The 19,995-nt window shown below is 47.3% G+C and overlaps 1 protein-coding gene and 1 long non-coding RNA gene across 5 annotated transcripts in view; both read right to left on the reverse strand.

The window, feature by feature from the left end:
* The window catches only part of DPF3 (double PHD fingers 3), a 267,179-nt gene extending 250,506 nt beyond the window's left edge, over positions 1-16,673 (reverse strand). For 2 of the 4 annotated variants that reach the window (XR_006705142.1, XM_045451443.1), the window contains exon 1: positions 16,571-16,673. Coding sequence is in view for 3 of the 4 variants with exons in the window: in XM_045451443.1 (XP_045307399.1) it covers positions 16,571-16,602 (32 nt within the window). In the remaining variant the exon portion in view is untranslated. The remainder of the gene's footprint in view (positions 1-16,570) is intronic. The other 2 variants (XM_045451446.1, XM_045451445.1) reach the window with 1 other exon arrangement.
* Positions 5,599-11,317, reverse strand: LOC123584059. The gene is made up of 2 exons (XR_006705143.1): positions 10,065-11,317; positions 5,599-5,821 (listed from the first exon to the last, which is right to left on the reverse strand). It is a non-coding gene; the product is annotated as an uncharacterized LOC123584059 (long non-coding RNA).
* Positions 16,674-19,995: the final 3,322 nt, after the last annotated feature.

A 19,995-nucleotide genomic window follows, 5' to 3' on the forward strand; every position in this document is an offset into this window, starting at 1 on the left:
GAACATCCAGTTAGAAGGTAAATATGTGCCAACTCTTCTCCTTCTTTTTTTTTAATGTTTATTTATTTACTTTTGAGAGAGAGAGAAATAGAGTGTGAGCAGGAGAGGGGCAGAGAGAGAGGGAGACAGAATCTGAAGCAGGCTCCAGGCTCCAAGCTGTCAGCACAGAGCCTGACGCGGGGCTCGAACTCATGAACCATGAGATCATGACCTGAGCCAAAGTCAGACACTTAACTGACTGAGCCACCCAGGCGCCCCCGTGCCAACTCTCCTAAGCACTTGACATATATTAACTTATTCAATTCTTCCAACAACGCTCTGAAGACAGAAACTATCATTCCTACTTTACAGATGAGGAAACCGAGGCACAGAGGGGTTAGGAATCCTGCCTGCGGGCCTTGGATTTGAACCCCAACTCTCTAGCTCCAGAGCCTGCATTTAAGGTATAGGCCACATAGCCCCTGCTTGCCACACTGCTTCTCCCTGGGACAGAGTGTGTGAGCTGTCAGAGCCCAAGGCTCTAAGGAACCTTGACAACTGGGCTTGACACCCCGCCTCCCCCTGAAAGCTAGCTCCCTGGGCCCCAGGCCTTCCTGCAGGGGGGAGTAGGCAACATGTAGGTGGGCACTTGAATGGGTAACAGGGGTGCCCGTGTGCCTGGGTGGCCATGGGGAAGCACCATCTACAGAACAAACTCCCTCAGTCCTCCCAGAAGGAAACACTGTCTTAGAGACCTGCAGTCTCCCTCCCCCGATTTGAACCACGAAACTAATCCTCGAGGCACGGGGCTTTGACTGCGCTATGAGGGTCAGCATTTATGTTTTCCTCCCTCGACTGGATTTGTATATTGTATTTATACCATTTATGGGTTATCGTTGTTGTTTTGAAAGAAAGGGCATGGTGATTGAAGAACACAAAGGGGGAGAGAGTTGTAGATCTACCACTTGGACAGGCTTCCCCCTACAGTCCTGCCCTACTAAGCAAATCTGCCCACGAGTGGGCCAGGGCAGTCCTATGCCTGACAAAATAGGGGGCTCACACCAGTGAAGGCCCCCCAGTGTGTCCTCGGCACCCCACCCCTTGGGGAAGTACCCTGAAAAGGACCCAGAACGTATTACCAAGGAAACCAAGGAGGATTCAGTTCAACTTTAGCCAGGGGGCCCCTGGAGGTGGGCGATGCTTCCTGCTGAGGGACTCAGGAGGACAACCCAGCGTCCCCCTGGAGGCCCCCTTGGCCTCCAAAGTTTTCAAGCACTTCCCAAGAATTGGCTGCCAAAATGGGACTCCACTCAGAACAACGTGGCCCCGGGCGAGTTCCCATTTTTACCTTCTGTTCAGGGACCACCTTCCCACTCCCAACCAGCCAAACAGACCCACTTGCTACCCTCCACACACGCCTGTCCACCTGGCCTTTCTTCCCGGAGAGAGGAAGGGGATTCTCTAAGGAATTACTCAAACACTTCCCGGATCTCCGTTCACTTTCCTTTTGTGCCTGTCTTTCTCCACCTCACCCTCCACTGCTCCTCTGAGCCTGACCAGATCCACTGTCCTTCCATACTCAGCTCAAAGCCACCTCCTCCCTGAAACCTTCTCTGACACCCCAACCACAGGACGCTCTTTCTCTTTTCTGATTTCACAGACCCCTCAGGGGCTGGACCGCTCATTTAGTGCAGAGTAACCTCACACCCCGTGTTTCTTCTCACCCGGTTTGCTGTGTGCAAGCTTTGACCTTTTCCTCCTTCCCCCTGCCCACTCCCACATTCACGAGACTGAGTGTGCCCTCCTGGTGACAGAGCAAAAACTCTTCCCTTCTTTTTATGCCCCTTCAGTGCTTTTTGATCAAGGTGCAATGCAGAAGGCGAGGGAAAAGATGTCAACAGGGCAAGGACGAGGGAGACAAGAGGTCAGAAGGAAGCCTGGGCTGGAGATGCAAACCTTGATATTAGGCATTGCGTGGATTATTCCTCTCTTTGGGGCTCAGAGAACGCTGGGGAGGCTGAGGTCTGAGTCAAGAAATGAAATAAGAAGTAGAAAGCCAAAGGAAAATAAAAGGGTAACCAGTGGGCTTTTCTTTCCTGGGGATTTCAAAAGCTACAATACAGCCTGGAGGAGAGATGCCAGGAAGTGGCCCGAGTCTGCCCGATCGGGGTCTTGGAGAAAGGTGGGGACATTTCAGGGCTTTTATATTGTCCAGACCAGTTCATCTGGGTTGAAAAGGAGACAGAAACTCCAGGCAACACTGGGCAATAATAAAGATTGTTGCATCAGTCAGAGCACCTTTTGTTCTGTATTTCTCAGGAAACTGAACCCATTCCAGGCAGGTATTGGGTACTGGGTGGCAAATGATTGCCAGAAGAAGGACCCACACTGTTGGGTCCCCTCCGTTTGGCAGGTCACCACATAATAGAGCAAGAATCCCTACTGCTCAAAGGGTAGCAAGAGCTAGCTCGGTCTCGGAAGGTTCAGCCCCATGACCCAGCCAGGCTCCATCCCTCCTCTGATGCTGACTGGGATCTAGGGCCCTGAGATGGCAAACAATGCCCTCTGGTGTGCTTTGGACCAGGGAACTATGGGAACTTTCCCAATTTCACAGAACTCTATAGATTAGTGTTCATCTCAGCTACCCTGTGCATAACTGACCTAAAACTGAATGATCCAAACCTGTTCCCCATCCCCCAGAGATGTGTGTAATTAGATAAAATGAGGACAGAATATGTATAAGTATCTGTTATACTGGGATGGCTGCCCAGAAAGGAAATGAGCACCCGCAACCTGACGGCCCCGGGTGTGCCCTCTGTACTGTAGGGCCGCACACAGGGACCGAGGGACAGTTACTTTGAGAGTAAGTGCTAGTGTGGTATGACCTTTCCGAGTTGACAAACACTTTTGTACAACTCTGCTCCTGCAACCTATATTTTGTGCACCGTCAGCATTTTCTCCTGCTCTCTGCATTGAGGGATGTCTAATGGATCAGAATCGGAATTAAAACGTGACTCGAGTAGCCCATCACCACCTCTGGTCTTCACCTTACCCCTGACCCAGAACCAGGCCTCTCGCGGGTGGTACTTTCTTCCAAATGGCCCCAACAATGAATGATTTGAAGCAGTAAGAGGGTATACAAAAGTTACAGTGATATTTTTCTCTCTCTCAGTATGAAAAATGAAGGCCCCCCGCATGATCCCCAGGACATCATTTTTTTTTTGTCTCACTGTCAAGCGAATCTATCTGCATTGAACACAGTTGGGACAATGAGTCATAGGGAAAGTTATATCTATGTCGGTGTTGGTACTATGAAAGTATACAAAAGGCATTGTCTCAAAGGATATATATCTGAAAACAGTGACTGAGCCATAGCTCTCTCCAGAACTCAATAGGACAGGTCCCAGCGTTGGGTTAAACCATTATAGCACTCTCGCCTTCTGCTCTCTATCTTAAAAACTCATGAAAAGTCCTCAGGTATAAATAAGGCTAAAGGAAATCCCATACATGGCTGAACACACAGTAGACACCCAAGAAAAATGTGGCTGAGTTATCAGTGGCTATTCACCAGCCCTGGGTTACTTAGTCCCTGAAGGAGAGAGAGCAAAGTAAAAAGACCTGTCTTTACTTCCCAAGACCAAAGAGGGTCTTAGAGCCACAAAAATGAAGTGGTAAAGAAACAAGAGGCTAGAATAAATGACACTGACATTTGTCATGGCCGTACATTCCACACTCAAGCAAGGCCAAGCTTGTGCCTGTTTCCCAACTCCTGAAACTGAAGAATTTGGGGAAAGGAATTCTGTTGCCTTTTCCAAATGCCTGCAGTCAAGGGAGAGAATGAGAAACACGTCAGCTCTGAAGGGCCGGAAGCGAATTAGGGAGGAAGAGCACTGTCTGCTTGCAGGTTTCATTTACTTCGTTATTCCACACATATTTATTAAATGCCTGCTCTGCTAGATCCTGGGATGAGAAAGGTACAAGCAACCACCATCCCAGCCTTCCAGGGCCTTATTCCAACTAACGAGGGTCAAGAATTTCCACGGCCATGAAAAAAGAGTGTGCTTGGGACGATGGGGCTGAGGCAGGTGTGGTCAATTCTACCTGAGGGTCCGCAAGGACTTCACTGGAGAGAGGGGGGGCCTCCGAAATACCCAGGGGTTCAGCAGGCAGGTGTTCATGGAGTGCACATGGGGCAAGGTGGGGCTGGAGGAGCCACAGCAGTTCAGTGAGACTGTAGGGGAGTCTGAGGGGCGCCATCTCTCTGAGGGGGATACAGAACCCACATCAGAACTCACAAGTTCACCCTCACTCCACATTCTGAGGTCCCTGACCTGGAGCCCATGGGCGTCTGGGGCATCCACTGATGGGCTCCTCAAAATCTGTGGACCCGACTTGCAGATGTTCACACCTACGTGCATTTTTTTCTGGGAAGACAATCCACAACTTTCGTAGGATTCAAAAGGGTCTTTAGTCACCAAGGAAAGGTGAAGAAGCACATTGAGAAGCCTGAACACCACACCGCGGTGTAGAAGCCATTGTTTGCTGTGTCTGCATCCCACATATAGTTTAGTAATCTGACGGCATGGTTTTCAGAACGAGCAGAGCTAAAAGGATGAGGGCAAGGAGATAGGAAGAAATCACAATTTTCATCACCAAAACAAATATCTGTGTACTGACTGTGTGCCAGGCACTGGCTAGATTTTAATTTTTTTTTTTTAACATTTATTTATTTTTGAGACAGAGAGAGACAGAGCATGAACAGGGGAGGGTCAGAGAGAGGGAGACACAGAATCCGAAACAGGCTCCAGGCTCTGAGCTGCCAGCACAGAGCCCGACGCGGGGCTCGAACTCACAGCCGTCACGGACCGCGAGATCATGACCTGAGCTGAAGTCGGCCGCTCAACCGACTGAGCCACCCAGGCGTACTGGCTAGATTTTAAAAGCCAATACCTCTTTCCGTAAAGACATGTGGAAATATGTCTTCTCAACCTCCTATTCCTGAAGCCAGGATTACAAAGCCAGGTCCCTAAATGAGAATACAAGTCACCTAGGGCAATTTACTGCAATCCCCAGATCAGGCTCAAACTTTAGTTGGTAGTTGCCTAGCAACAGGTGACCCTGAAGACACATCGCCAAACCGAGATGCCAAAAAGGCATTTTTGCAGACAAGCTGGTTCTGAAAAAGAGCCCCCATGCAAGTCTGTCCGCCAGGTCTCTCTGGGACTGCTGGGGGAAGGTGTAGACCTTGCAGCCAAAAGGAGGCTGGAAGGCAGAGCGGGGAAGGTGCGCAAACGGGCGGTGTGTTTTCCCACATTGGGAAGTGGGCACAAGAACACGGAACTGAGGGGTGAGGGAGAAGGCGGCCTGAGTAGAGAGGGCAATTGGCGCCCCTGAACATCCTCTTTCAGACCAGACCTACTCTTCCTCTTCCCGGCCATATCTACAGACACAGAAAATGGCACAAGATCTGACTCGCACCTATATCCAGCACTGCCCTAAAGTCATCACCAGGCCTCCGACTACAGCTAACTGGGGACCCCAGGAAGCAGTTTTTATCCAGCTCTCCAAGGCGGCTCCCTCCCTTACAGAGATAGCAAGCACGAAAGAGCCAAGGAGATCTTACTTTCTCAAATTCGGATTTGTTTTCTTTTTAATGGGAAGCTCAGAAATTCCTGCAGCTGATTCAGGTGAGCCTGGGATTCCTAAGACAAAGGTTCTCACCCAAACCACCACACAGGCCAACAACGCCCGCACCTCTCCCCCGGGCAGGTGTAGAAAGCTCGGGAAGACGGGGCCTTCTTCAGAACCCATCGTCGTCTCTCCTCCAGAAAGGTCTTGGGGGCTGTGGGAAGGGGCAAATAAATCCATCAGTCTGGAAGAGATTCGGGAAGAACAAATGCGGAAGTCAAACAACAACAAATAAAGTGGATATAAATCCAGATAAAATATTAAAATCATTAAAGGGCTGCTGCTCCCTGAAGATTGGGAAAAATGAAGAGAGTTAATTAAAAGCAATCTCCATGCACTGCTGAGCCAGCCGGCCCTGATAAATCAACAGCTGGGGCTGCTGTGGAGGGCAGTCAAGGGGCTTGGGGGGGTGGGGGGCTACCCGGGAGGGGGACTGCTGCAGAAACAGCAGTGACGTCAAATTGAACACAGCAACTTAAGTTTCCTGTCTATTAAATATTTTATGGCCACTGAATAAACTTGTTCTTCGATGGGGAGAAAATGATCAGTGAACCAAGAGGGAGGAAGATAGGGATGAAGAGGTATTGCTTGTTTGATTCAAAACCTACTTGGAACTGTGATGTCAGCATCTCTGATCTTGCCCAAAATGCAGAGGCTTTTGCTTTTTGTTCTCTACCTGATCTGCACAGGTAGATGCATCTTCTCAAATCTCTCTACAAAAACCCTGGGTGATGTTTGTTTAGGGGACTGAGGGAGGTGGTGCAAAGTCAGAGAAAGGAATAGAGAGAGGAGAGATAGAAAAGACCTTGCTGACTTTTAGTACCAAAAAAAGAAGAAGAAAAGGAGGAGGAGGAGGAGGAGGAGGAGGAGGAGGAGGAGAAGGAGGAGAAAAAAAGACTCTTAGCACAAAACTAAAATGTCAACAAAAATGGTGAGAACTTTCTTTTTTCTTGCTTGCTTTCTTCCCCCCCCCCCTTTCTTTCTCTACTTCCTTCCTTCCCCCTTTTTTCTGCAGCCCGATAAAGTTTTTGTTCTTCATTTAAAACCAAAAACAGCTCGGAATTTTTGGGCTCAATCTAAGTAAAAAACCAGCAATTTTCAAAGTGTTACAAGAACTGCCCTTCTCTATTCTAAGGGAACCCTCCAGCTCTTCCTTGATGGAAATATAATCAAGAGAAATGATTGGGGAAAAGTGTTTTTTCTCCTCCATAGAATTGGGATTGGAAGGGGAGTGTGTGCATGGGGAAACATAAGGAATTATGCATTTGGATATGCATTTTAATTAGGTGGACAGAAGCAGCCGCCTGTTAATTTTTCTTGCTTGTTTCCACTTAGCATTCATCACAGGCAGAACCACCATAGAGCGCTCCCACGATAATAGATGGTTCTGCATTGGCTAAGTCCTCAGGGAAAATAATTAGCAGGAGAGAATATATTCTCTCCACTCCCACTACCCCATCCACCCTGCCCTCCCCCATCCCAGCACCACATTGCCTCCCCGCCCCACCCCCCAATGGACAGTGGTTTCCCTAGGAGAAGCCTAGGGGAGCAGTCAGCCTCCTGGCTCACAGGCACTTACTTTGTCCTGCCAAAGAACCACAGCCTGGAAGGAGAAACAGACTGGAGGCCTTCCTTGGAGTGAAGGCTCCTAGATGCAGGGAGGGGGGCTATCTGCTGCTTAGTTAGTTCTGAGGGACAGCGTGGCAGTCAGTGCTGGCCAGCACAGGATGAAGAAAGCCCCAAAGAGGGTGAGACAGTTCTCACTGAGCTCAACTGGCAGCAAACAAAGACAAGTAAAGAGTTGTTATTTGAGGATAATGGAAGTCCAGATGACGTTTTTCACTTAATTTGCTTTTATAAAGTAAAGGAATGTTGTAGGGTTGCAGCAAGCTTGTATCTGAAGGCTGGCAATTCTCTCGAGTTTTGAGATGGAAGTCTCTCGAGTTTTGAGCCCCGCCGTGATGCGCTCCATAGTCTACCTTTTGTATACAGAATCAATTCGGGCAGCTGATCTCCTGTGTCAACAGCACACCCTCCTCGATGACCAGCAGATAGAAGCTCCAGCCCCTCCACCACTGCTCCTCTCTTCCCAGAGTCGTCTTAATAGAAGGGGGAATCAGAGACGGCAAGATGACCAATGCCAAAGTTCCAGGAAAGCACTCTCCTCTGTCCTCTGAGCTTCTGTTTCCTCTGATTTTGCAGGTGGACTCAGTTCAGGGCTGACAACGGGGAAATGAAATGAGGGCTTCCCCTGAGCTCATATTCTCACCTATTTCAAACCCAGACAATGGGAAAAATCCCAATGAGATCCTAGGGCTATTTACACACAGCTGGATGAGTGAGGCTTTGCATTTCCTGAGAAGCAATGATTAGGCTTGATGTGTAATGCCATACTCATTTCATTTATTTTAGTTTTAATATATTAAAATAATGTTCAATATGTGAGGTATTGTTGACTCTGAGAAGGCCTCAGTCAGCTAATGGAAACTGTGTTCTCCCAGTAACACCTCCCATTTGCACTTTACGCCTTTGGAAATGTTTTCACATCCATTATTTCATTCAGGCACCTTGGGGGCTAAGCAGAGCTGGGTGCAGGGGAAAGGAGGAGAAAGGAGACACAGGCTTTTCTCACTGAAGGAAATGATAGGTCTGATTTACTAACTTTTGCCTTTTAAGCTGTCCCATCCCCCTTGGCCCCCTGTTGCCAGGATGAAACCTCCATCCCGCCCAGGAAACAAACCAAACGTTCAGTCCAAGACTCACCAGGGAACTACAGCTCTTTGCCCCCACAAACCCAAACCCTGCCTGACACCCCACATGCCCTCAAGGGGGGGTGGAGACAAGGGGACGGGATCCTTGTGGCTGGGGATGAAAGAAGTGAGTCTTTGGGTTCTCAGAGGATTTAAGCACCCCCCCCCCCAAAAAAAAATAATGCTATCTACAGGGGTGGCGAGGATAAGGAGGTTGAACTTCACGATACTATTAGCATTTGTCCCTAAGTTTATAAGGCAGGGGTTTACCATTTAGAAATGTAGTCCCTGAATTTTAAAGAGTCTAAAAATGAAGGGGCCTAGGCGTATCCCCAAGAGAATTGAAAGCAGGGATTCAGACAGCTACCTATACACCCACCTTCATATCAGCATTACTCATGATAGCTTAAAGATGGACATAGCCTAAGGGTCCCTCGCTGGATGAGTAGATAAACAAAATGTGGTATGTACCTACGATGGAATATTATTCAGCCATTGAAAGGAAGGAAATTCTGGCACAGGCTACAACATAGATGAACCTTGAGGACATTATGTTAGTTGAAATAAACCCATCACAAAAGGACAAATATTGTATGATTCCACTTACATGAGGTGCTCAGAATAGGGAAATTCATAGAGACAGAAAACAGAATGGTTGTTACCAGGGACTGGGGGGGGGGGGGGGGGGAGGTAATGGGAGTTATTGTTTAATAGGTACACAGCTTCTGCTTGGGATGATGAAAAATTCTGGAGATGGTTAGTATCAATGGTTGCACAACATTATGAATTTACTTAATGCCACTGAATTGCACACTTTAAAATGGCTAGAATGGCACATTTACGAGTTACAAATGTTAAATATACATGTTATGTATATTTGACCACAATTAGAAAAAAATTAAGGGGCTGCCTCTCCCTGCTGGAGGTCAGGGTGACCATTTTGGTTTTTCTTTCATTTTGCCTAAGAATCGCAATTTTGGCTTCTATGAATTCTCTGATGGGTTTTGCAACCCCCTCTTCCTCATTTAGGCTTGGAGAAAATAATTGCCAAGGGAGTTTCCAATCAAAGGAAAGCCTGATAATAACACCCTCAGAGGAATCTGGGATATTCTGGAGGCATGTCACTGAAGGAGAGGCAGTGAATTCTAATTTAGACGCTGCTAATACCCACTTGGGTACAGCAGGCCTGTGTATATCTGCTAATCACCTCCATTCCCTCAGCAGTAACACGGGGTATGCTAGAGGAAGCTCAGTGAGACATCAGTACAGGTCCACTTCTTCAACTCTCTAATCCGACTGGTATCTGCAGCTGCCCAAATGGAAATGAGGTAAGCACTTTATTTCCATGTTAATTGGGATGGGTGTCATAGGGGAGGAGAGGACAGGTCCAGAGAGATTGTGGATAAATGAAATCCAGAGGAGAAAAATCTTTTGTTTGGTTTCCCCCTCTCCCTCCACACATTTAAAGAAAAGAAAGGGGAAAAAAGGATTGATGTTCTCAGCAATTCCAGTCTTTTCCACAACCAAAAACTTGATCTGAGTGCTTAATGAACAGCAAAATAAGCCAATTAGTCTTCCCCCTTCTCTCCCCTTTCTCCATCCTCTGGTCAGGGTGCTAAGGAGGGGAGAATCAGAAGAAAAGCCCACCTTCTAAATGGCCCATCACCTGGTCCTCAGCTTTAGGCCCTGAGAAGGGAGAGGAGTGCCATCCTGGTTAGAATCCCAAGTGGTAGCTCCATGTGGCAGGACTGGACCCAAGAAGATGAAACTAATGAAGAGTCTCCCAGTCTTAACAAATCCCCTTTAGAAACGCACTTTGAAAACAAGGAAGAATTGGAACTCTGGCCCCTAACTGTTCTCCCTGTCCTAACTGACCATAGTGAGAGCCACCAAGTTTTTAACTGAAAGGAATTTGGGCAATCAAGGTGCATCACCCTCATCTCAATGACAAGGGATTTGCAGTTCAGAGAAGTTCTGTGTCCAAGATTGAGTAGCAAGTTGGTGGTAAAACTGAGAGCAGAGCTCAAGGCGCTGGATTCCTCTCTCAGAGCTTTTTGTCTTCCATTGCCCTGAAGTCCTCACAGCTACAAAGACCAGCCAATGGTGAGAAATGAACGTGGAAAAGGAACAGAGTTTGAGACGCGGCCACACTGAGAACAGGTGGAAGGGAACTGCAAAACCTCTTCTGGTGGGCCTTCCAGTCACAATGAATACGAACAGCAGGTTTTCAAAGTGAATAACAGAAACGTGCTCATTTCACAGCAACCTGAGATGACCAGTCTCCGGATTCAGAGAGGGGCGAAGAGGGTGCAAAAGGGGGATTAGACATGTGTCATCATTGTTTCTCAGGCTCACAACCAAGGCAGGGGCGGGGAGGGAGGACTCACTGTGGGCTATTTGAACCCCATTATTAGGCACTCTGAGTCTAATCCCCTCGCCCCTCCCTGCTTCCAAACACGGCCCCTCTCAGCCCTCTCCAGGCTTCCCTCTTCCCTCGCCACCCCCCACACTACTCCTATTCACAAACGCGACCTAGAAATTCCCAACACAGTCTGCCCCTCTTTTCCCACCCACCCCCACCCAACACCTTCTAACCACTGCTTTTAAAACTCTGATGCAAATCACAGGCTTCAAAAACCTTCCTTGGGTGACAGTTTTACGATGCTAGCTCCATTCATCCATATGGTTTGACAGACTGTGAAACACTAGTAACCGGACCAATAAGAAAAACAAATTACAAAAACACCACAACACCTCATCTCTCCCCAGTCACTCACACAACTAAAGAAAACTTTGGAACTGGCAACAGATCATCATATCAGCCTCTCTCACTGTTAAACAATAATCTTTTCAGAGTTCAGACCACACAGCAGTTTTATCCACTCACCTACTCCTTTCCCTTCCTGCCACCCCACCCTACCCCACCCCACCCCCAGGGCGCTTTATCTTTCCTTGTTACATACCTGCATATTTGAAGATTATCTAAAGCGAGGGTCATGCTTACATAGGCCCCAGCTGGAAAACGGTGGCTTCACAAAAACTATGTCAGTGGTTGTGGCATTTCTTGGCCAGGGGCTTGCCACATTTGGCTACGTTTCTGTCTTCTACTGACTTTCCGAATACTCAAAAACCACAAAAGTTACTTTGCTGAGGGGGGGACAATAAACAGACCTGGATTCTGGTGCCTTTTTATGACCCAGCCCCCACTACCACTATAATCAGCATGGCCTCTCTTTGAAAACAGAAACATCAGCCTCAGTTTCCTCTCTGTTGTTGGTGCAAAACAAAGCATGCTGACCGTAGCATTTTATGTTTTGCATTGATCTGAGCAGATGGCTCTGAAACAGCTTTAGACATTATGGTCTTTCTCAGATGCATCCAAATTCCAGCTACCTGCATGATTGCAAAAAGACAGAGGAAGCAGAGAAGTCTCCAATTAAGTGGCCTCTGAATCCCAGCCCACCTAAGGATCTAAGCAGCTCCCAACCTCCCAGCCATCTCTGGATGTCCCCAAGGTGGTCTGCAAGCCAGATAATTTTCAAAGGCTTACCCTGTGACAATGCCTCTACATGGGTTCTTGCAGAAATTAATATCCTTTATGGGTATCTCATCAAAACCAGACATTCTTCCTGATGAAAAATAATGTGCTAATAAAGTTTGGGGAATTCAGGGCTTTTTTTTTTTTTTTTTTTTTTTTTTTTTTTTGATGGGCACCCAGAAGACAGATGGAGAAGGTGGTTCTTAGGCATTTGTTGGCTTAAAATATCTGAGGGTCCTTTTTCATGAGGGGCTAAAATAATGTCCATAAAAGGCTACAAGTTCACAAAGTCCCAACCTCCATATTCCCCACTTAGTACCTACCCACCCACGTTGCCCCACTCCAACAGAAAGAGCTAAGAGGAGATTAGAACCAGGAATGCAACTCCCCCCACCCTCTCTTCTCTGATACCTAAACTGAGTGCGACAGCAAGAGTGAGGTCTGGCTTATAAGTGGCCACAATTACACAACTTTCACAGGCACTGAAACCACTTTAGATTAGGATACAGTGTATCCAGATCACAGGCTGTATAAAGAGATGAAGATTTGAAGTCCGTCTACACACATGACCTGCTGTTTGACCTTGGCTAAGTAAGTATGTATTTACTCCCCTCAGAATTGTGTCCTTAATAAAAAAAACAGAAATATAAACACACACCTCCAAGCAAGGGGAACTCCTTACAAAAGAAAGTTTCAATACAATTATCTATCTGTATGTTCACAGTTATAAGCATGACAAAACAGTTTACTGGTCTCATTCTTTTTAAACAAATAGTTGAGGAAAAGCCCTATTGGTTTATACAGAATAATTAAATAATAATAATAACAGTTATTCTTTTCTAAGCAGGCAGTTATAATAATAGATACATATGTGCATAATCAAGTCTGGCAGAAGGTGGCAGACATTCCCAGTTAAGTGCATACAAACCAGGGTTTTGATAACTTAATAAAAGAGTAAGTTGTTTAAAGTGTTGATAGCAGATTTGGGGGAGGGTGGCTTACCTGAACTAGAATATGAAGTAAGATTAGAATTTATATGAAAAGCATTGTTTCCCAGATATGCAGAAATCAACCAGGATATATTATGTGACCGACTTACACACAGACCTTTATCAAATTCATAGTTATGTTACCTGCGTGGGTTTACTGGACTACATGGCCCTTATCTTGCTTGTACATGTAAGAGATGAGGGTTACTCGCACATCTAGGCTCAGACAATGTAGCTGCTAAATTAAATAACATGTACTACCCATTTACACATCATACAAATCTATCAGTGCTTTTAAATTCTATTTGTCCAGATGTGACCGCTTGGTTGTGGGGCCACCTGCCGTGTCCTCTTTGTGATCTGATCAGTCCAGGCGGCTCCTGTTTCTGCCTCTAACACCCTGTTGGGCAGTAATAAGATGTTAAAGGCGCCAACAGAGAGAAGCCAGGCTGTCAGCTTCAGAGAGGAAGGGGGTGAAGGGTACAAGGAGGAGGAATAAGAAAGGGAGTTGAGGGAAGATCAAAGAGGGAGGAAAAAAGCCAAACTGCTAAGAGAGGAGATGTGGCTCTAGGAGCTAGGGACCCTAAGGAAGACCCCAAAGCAATGAGATTCAAATTGTGCCATCCAGTTACCCAAGCTATTGAATTATTGAATGTCCCACATGGAAAAAGCCAGTATAATGAAGAATGGTCCATACTCAGGGTAGACAGAGCCCTACAGAGGTGTTGCATGACACCTAAGCTTGTTTCTCCCCAGCACATTAACCTACCACTTTATTCCCCAATCCTAGAGGAAACCTTTGTGTGACCAGTTTCTGTAGAAGGCGTCGGTGTTGTTGGCTTTTTTTTTTTTTTTTTTTTTAGGAAAGAGAGAGAGCCTGGGACGCACACAGAGAAAATGCTAATGTCGTTCAGCTCCGTTTCATTGTGAGGAGGGACACAAGAGGATAAAAACCTAGCTCTCCAAACCATTCTCCCTACTCCCCTCCTCCCAACGCCACCAACCATCCCTTTAGCTGGATGTGTTTCTGCGCTTTGTTCTAATTTATCCCATGCATAATTTATTTACGTGTGTATTGTTTCCCGATCAGCAACTTTTAAAAACAAATGAAATATAAAAGATGTTTTATTAAACAAGTTGTTTTTAAAAATAAAGACAGATGGTGTAGGTCTCCCAATAACAACGTGTGTGCTCCTGCCATAGGAGTTTAAAAACCGTCCGGAGTGCAGAAAGCTCGGCTGGGGGCGGGGGATGGGGGGTATTGTTTACACCTCCTTACCTCCAGGGAAAGGGGTCGAGATACAAAAAGGAGGGGCTAATTAAAAATGACCACTCAACTTCCACCTAGAAAAAGCAGGCAGGGGTGTTGTGTGCACGCTAGCGCGTGCGTGTGTGTGCGTGTGTGTGTGTGTGTGTGTGTGTGTGTGTGTGTGGTGACACAGAATTACAAAACATCTCATTGCAACTGTCTCTACACAAAGTACAAGTATAATAATTCAGAACTAATACCACTAACCAGCCCGCTTCTCTGTCCCTTCCTCCACCTCTAACCCCACCCCACCCCAGACAACCTTGCCAAAAAGGCACCCTTCTGCAGTTCAAAAAACAAACAAACAAAAAAAGCTGGAGCGAGCCGGGAAACCCTGGAGCGTAGAGATACTGCGCCTGCCCGCGCGTGAGCGGGCGCCAGGGTAACGAGGGTACCGCTTTCCCAGCAGGAAATAAACCTGGCGCACATGTGAAATAGATTCTTCTAACTTGAGTTTACCAGGTGGCATCAGCCCGCCTGTGTGATTTCGGGGGGAAATGGGGAAACTGCAGATCAGCTGTGGGTTCAGTAGAAACTCACAGCATCAGCGGTGTGCCTTCGCGAGCCACCGGGAGCGAGGATGCGGCGAAGTTACGCCCATTTATTCTGCCATAAAACATTTTCTTTCTTGGGCGAAACGCCGTGGCGTTCAAGTGCAGTGTATCCGAGCTTGCGAGCGAGAACTAAAGCCGGGAGCTGCTCTGTGACCAACATCAGCTTCCAGTATCCTCTTAACTGCAGCTTTAATACATATATGTATATTTAAAACTCCGATACGGGGGACATTACTACCTTTTTCCCTGTTAGTGAGGGGAGATAAGCTGGTGCAAACACTTCCGATTCTCGTCGCGCGTTCCTTCGCGTAGGGAACCCCCCTACGCCCCCCACCACCACCAGTGCGAATCTGCTTTTCAACTCCAGGAGGAGCCTGGGGTGCCAACGCGGTGCGCTGAGTTGAAAGAACCCGGACTGGCATCGGCCACACACCCGGGAGAATTCTGCATGAAACGCCCCCCACTCGCGCCTCCCCCCCCCCCCACTCCCTTCGACAGCGGCTACCAGCCCAGCTGGGAAGTCCGGGTCCCAGCGGCGCGGACCCCGACCCACGTCGCGCAGCGATCGGGAGGGAGATCTCCTCTGCCAACATCATCGCCAATAGCACCCCTTTTAGAGCGACGCTAGTTTTCCGAAGCCTCCCCCGACTCCGCGATCGCGATCGGACTTGGCGGCTTAACAGTTCCACCGACTGGAAGGAAGGAGGGAAGGAAGGAAGGAAGGAAGCCAGGATGAAAAGGAGGGGGAAGGAAGGCAGGCAGGAATTGGCTGTCGGACCCAGGGACTGGTCCCCGCATGTCCTCGCCCAGCCCGCCCCCCTGCGTCCGGGATCTGGGCGTCCGCTCAAAGTCTCCCGGCGGCGGCCAGAGACACCTGCCCCTCGCTCTGGCCGGGAGCAGAAGCCGCCGGCTCAGGCGGGGAGCCCCAAGCTGCCTCTATACCCGCCTCGGCTTTTCACCCAGCGGAGGCGAGAACACCATTCATAAGACCTGCAGCTTCCCTGCCTCCAAATCAACCCCAAGTTAACCCGAGTCCTTAATTTACTACAGCCAGTTCGCCCACAAACACACACAGACACACCGGTGACCGCCCGGAGCGCCGTCACGCTCCGGGGGCTGCCCCAGCAGGAAAGCCCCGGGCAACCACCTGGGCCCCAGGGCTCCCGGGACCCACTGCTCCCCCTGCGGTCCTCCCAACTCCGGAAGGTTTGCACAAACTCCCCGCAAGCGATCGGAAGGCGTAGAGCGCCCTGCAAACTCCAGAGCTGCCACGGTCCGCTCGCCCCGGCGGACCAAGCAGCTGGGCAGGGGCTGCGGACTCAGGAGGCGCGGGGCTCAGCCAAGTGCACCCAGGCGGCCCCTGCCCGGCGCTCGCCCCCAGCTCGGCCGCCCCCCGCGCCGCGCTCGCCGCCCCGCGAGGCCGGGCACTCGGGGGACTGTGCTGTCCCCGAGCTGCCCACGACCCCCCTGTACAGCACTCGAGCGCCTGGCTCCTCTGCCGCTAACCCCTCTCGGCCAGTCCTCCAATTAAGCAGAACACAAATGTAACAATTTTCTTCTTGTTAATTGCATCTCTTGACATTTCTGCGCGTTGGGGGAAAAAAAAAGAAGATGAAGAAGTAAGAGCTGAAAGAAAAGAGAAGCCCCGCCGCGGCTGCAGGCGCCTGCAAGCGCAGTGCATTGGCAGCGCTCAGCACGCGGAAGGCGCCTTTTTTTTCATATTGAAACCAGGCGGAATATGTACATTTTTTAGTCTTACTTACGCTTTCAGGGGGTTGTGAATGACAGTCGCCATTTTGCTACAATGTAACAGAATATTGTCTGTCTCAGAGTTCTAAAGGTTCGCTCAGGGGAAGCGGCGAGCCAATCAGAGCACGGGATACCGGCCCGCTGGCCAATTGGCGCTGCTGGTCGCCAGGTGGGCGGGGCCTGCACGTTGGTAGTTATTAGGGGAGCTGTCAAAGCCCAGAGGTCACTCCCTTTTGTAGAGCCCGAGAGCAAGCAGGTCTTAAAGGGGCAGTACCGCTCGAGCAGCTTCTGTTTGGATTTGGGAAAGTGGAGAAGCACCGGAGAGTGTTCTAGTTTGGTCTGAGTCCCTACTTTCTAAAGAATTGCAGAGAGTTTGCGCTCCTTGACAGAAATATTTAAGTACTGCCAACAAACCACTGAACCCCATTCATTAGCTCTTGGCTTTGCTGTAACGTTTTTAATCCCCCAAAGGGCAAATCTCCTTGTTCCCCTGCAAAAGTTGGAAGGCTGCCGTTTCGTCTAACAAATTACTACACGTGCCCAGCCGTCTGCTAATGCTCTGGGTCCTAAGGCTTGTTAACATTCTCATTCCCGTAGTGTTTTCTTTATCTCTGCCACCTTTCTCTCTTGGTTTCTTGGAACTGCTGCCGCCGTTCCTGGCGACTCCAGGACAGCAACTCCCCTCCTCCTGGAATGTCTCAATGTCAGGCTCGCTCCCTCCTACAGCCAGGGCTTCCGTTACGTAATACGCGGTGGTCACTGTGCGCGGTTCCTCACTACCACCTCTTTTAATCTACAAACTCCAGAAACTTCTGAAACGATCAGATTTCGGACGGCTGGGGAGCCAAGTGGGACCTGGCACTCTGACCTTTAGGCTTAGGGATAGAGGAGGTTTAAGGAAACTTTTGGAAACGCTTCCTGCTACTAGGAAAGAGTAACTAGACAGAAGGTGTTGCCAGAGACTCTTTCGGGGAGTAGCACACGCGATTCTGGCGTCACCTTTCACTCCTTAGATACAAAGTGAAAAAAATTTGCCAATGAAAAATCCGGTATGACCCGAGGCGTTCAGAGTCGTGTCTGCCCCCAAGTCATTGTGAACTTCTCACTGGCGAACCCCCGACAAAATTGGGAGACTTCTATGAAGCCAGGCTTCCACTGGGCATCCGGGAAGCTCCTGGTGGATGAAAACCCACTAAATCATGAATAGGGGCCTCGTTAGCATACAGAAATCTGGCTAACATCCCAAAGTTGTTTAATCAGGTCAAATAGCTAAAATAGAGGAGGAGGGGTAAAAGGGGGAGAGGAGATGCCAAACTGCCAGTTCTTCAGGGCTGTGCCCTCTCACTTCCTTTCTCGGTGGCAATAAATAAATAAATAGATAGATAAATAAATAAAGTTCCAGAACTTTCAGAGTTCAATTCCATAAACTATTAGAGTTACAGGAAAACAGAACAGGGCTGACTGGGTATGTTTGTAAGGCTTGAAATTTTTAACTCCTTTTTTCTGCCTAGTTAATAGCATAGTCAAGTCCTATAGATTGCTTTGTAACTCCTTTGCATAGCATCTTGCCATTTGAAAAAAGTTACCCATTTTTCTAAAATTAAAGTTTGAAAAATCCCTTTCTTACTGATTTGTCAAGGGACTCGTTCAAAAGCTAGTTGTTGGCCTGGAATGGGGTTTGACAACCTTAAAAAGCAAACACTGTATTCAACCTGCCCCAAGAACTATGATGAGTTTGAAGTATCAGCCAGAACTCCCACCATCCTCTTTGAGATATCAAAACCGCAGCAATTCAGATTGGAAGACAACAGCGTATTTTAATATATATATTTAATATATTTATTAATATATTAATGTCATATTATCATATTAATATCATATACTTAATATATGATAAAGGAAGCAGGAAATGTAGAACCTGCCGTGCATGAGGCTTACAATTTTATAAGAGAGGGAAAACAAATTTATATTACAAATTAAAAAAATATATAGACTCTCAGCATGTATAATCATTTACTGTGTTAAGGCCCAGGTGCAGAAACCAGCATAATTCCTAACTACCTGGCACAGCTGAATATGGCAGGTCAGATCTGTCTTCACTTTGAGAAATTTTAACTCAGAACTTAAACACTTAAGTTGCATTTTATAATGATTAAATTGCAAAAAAATAAAGACAGGATTTTTTTTAATTTTGTTTTTAATGTTTATTTATTTTTGAGAGAGAGAGAGAGAAAGAGAGACAAAGCATGAATGGGGGAGGGGGAAAAAGAGAGAGGGAGACACAGAATCTGAAGCAGGCTCCAGGCTCTGAACTGTCAGCACAGAGCCCCACATGGGGCTTGAACCCATGAACCGTGAGATCATGACCTGAGCCGAAGTCCAATGCTCAACCGACTGAGCCACAAAGGCACCCCAAAACAAGATATTTTTAAAGCAGGAGAGCCTTGCTTTTTATAATCTAATGGAATGTCCTTTTAAGTCTATCAGTGGAGTAACTTTTGAATAAACAGAATTGTTGTGAATTCACCTTTTATAATTCTAAGACATATAAGAGTTACTATTTTAACTTTGGTTTTTATATTATAGATCAAGATTATTTTCTACAATAAAGTGGGTTCTATCACTTTGCAAATGGCCTGATCATTCAGTGAGGCCAGATTTTCCAAATAGGTCTTAAAATGTACTGATTCCATCCCACAAAAAGGCAGAATGCTCAAAAGCAAGGAAGCTTAAAGTGGACATGTTTGTTTTTATTTATTTATTTTTTTTAGTGTTCATTTATTTTTGAGACAGAGACAGACAGAATGTGAGCAGGAGAGGGGCAGAGAGAGAGGAAGACACAGAATCCGAAGCAGGCTCCAGGCTCTGAGTGGTCAGCAGAGAGCCTGATGTGGGGCTCGAACCCATGAACTGGGGGACCATGACCTGGGCCGAAGTCGGATGCTTAACCGACTGAGCTACCCAGACGCCCCTTAAAACAGGCATGTTTAAAGGAGACTGGAATCTTGAACAATTTTGGAGAATGTTAAGTTTTACATTAATTTTGCAAAGAAGTATGGGCCTTGGAATCCACTTGTAGCTGGGTCATCTTGGGCAAGTTTACTTAGCAACTTGAATGTTTCAGTTTCCTCATCTGAAAAATGTCAATAATAATGGAACCTACTTCATAGGGCTCTTTTTCAGGACATATGTCAAGTGCCTGGCACATAGCAAGCTCTCAATTCATGCTGATTATTATTTTTTATAGAGATGTTTAATTATTTCCTGATGGCATAAGGAATGTAGGGAATCTGAATAAAAAGACACAACAAAAGGTAAAATGTCTATCAAGTTTAGTTTTTAAATTCACTAACTCAAGAAAAATAAGCAAAGAACAACTTTCATAACAAAATAATAGGACTACTTCAGTTAGGAGTCATATAACTACGGAAGCCCCCAA

This window comes from Leopardus geoffroyi, chromosome B3 (assembly GCF_018350155.1).
Source record: "Leopardus geoffroyi isolate Oge1 chromosome B3, O.geoffroyi_Oge1_pat1.0, whole genome shotgun sequence".
Lineage (NCBI taxonomy): Eukaryota > Metazoa > Chordata > Mammalia > Carnivora > Felidae > Leopardus > Leopardus geoffroyi.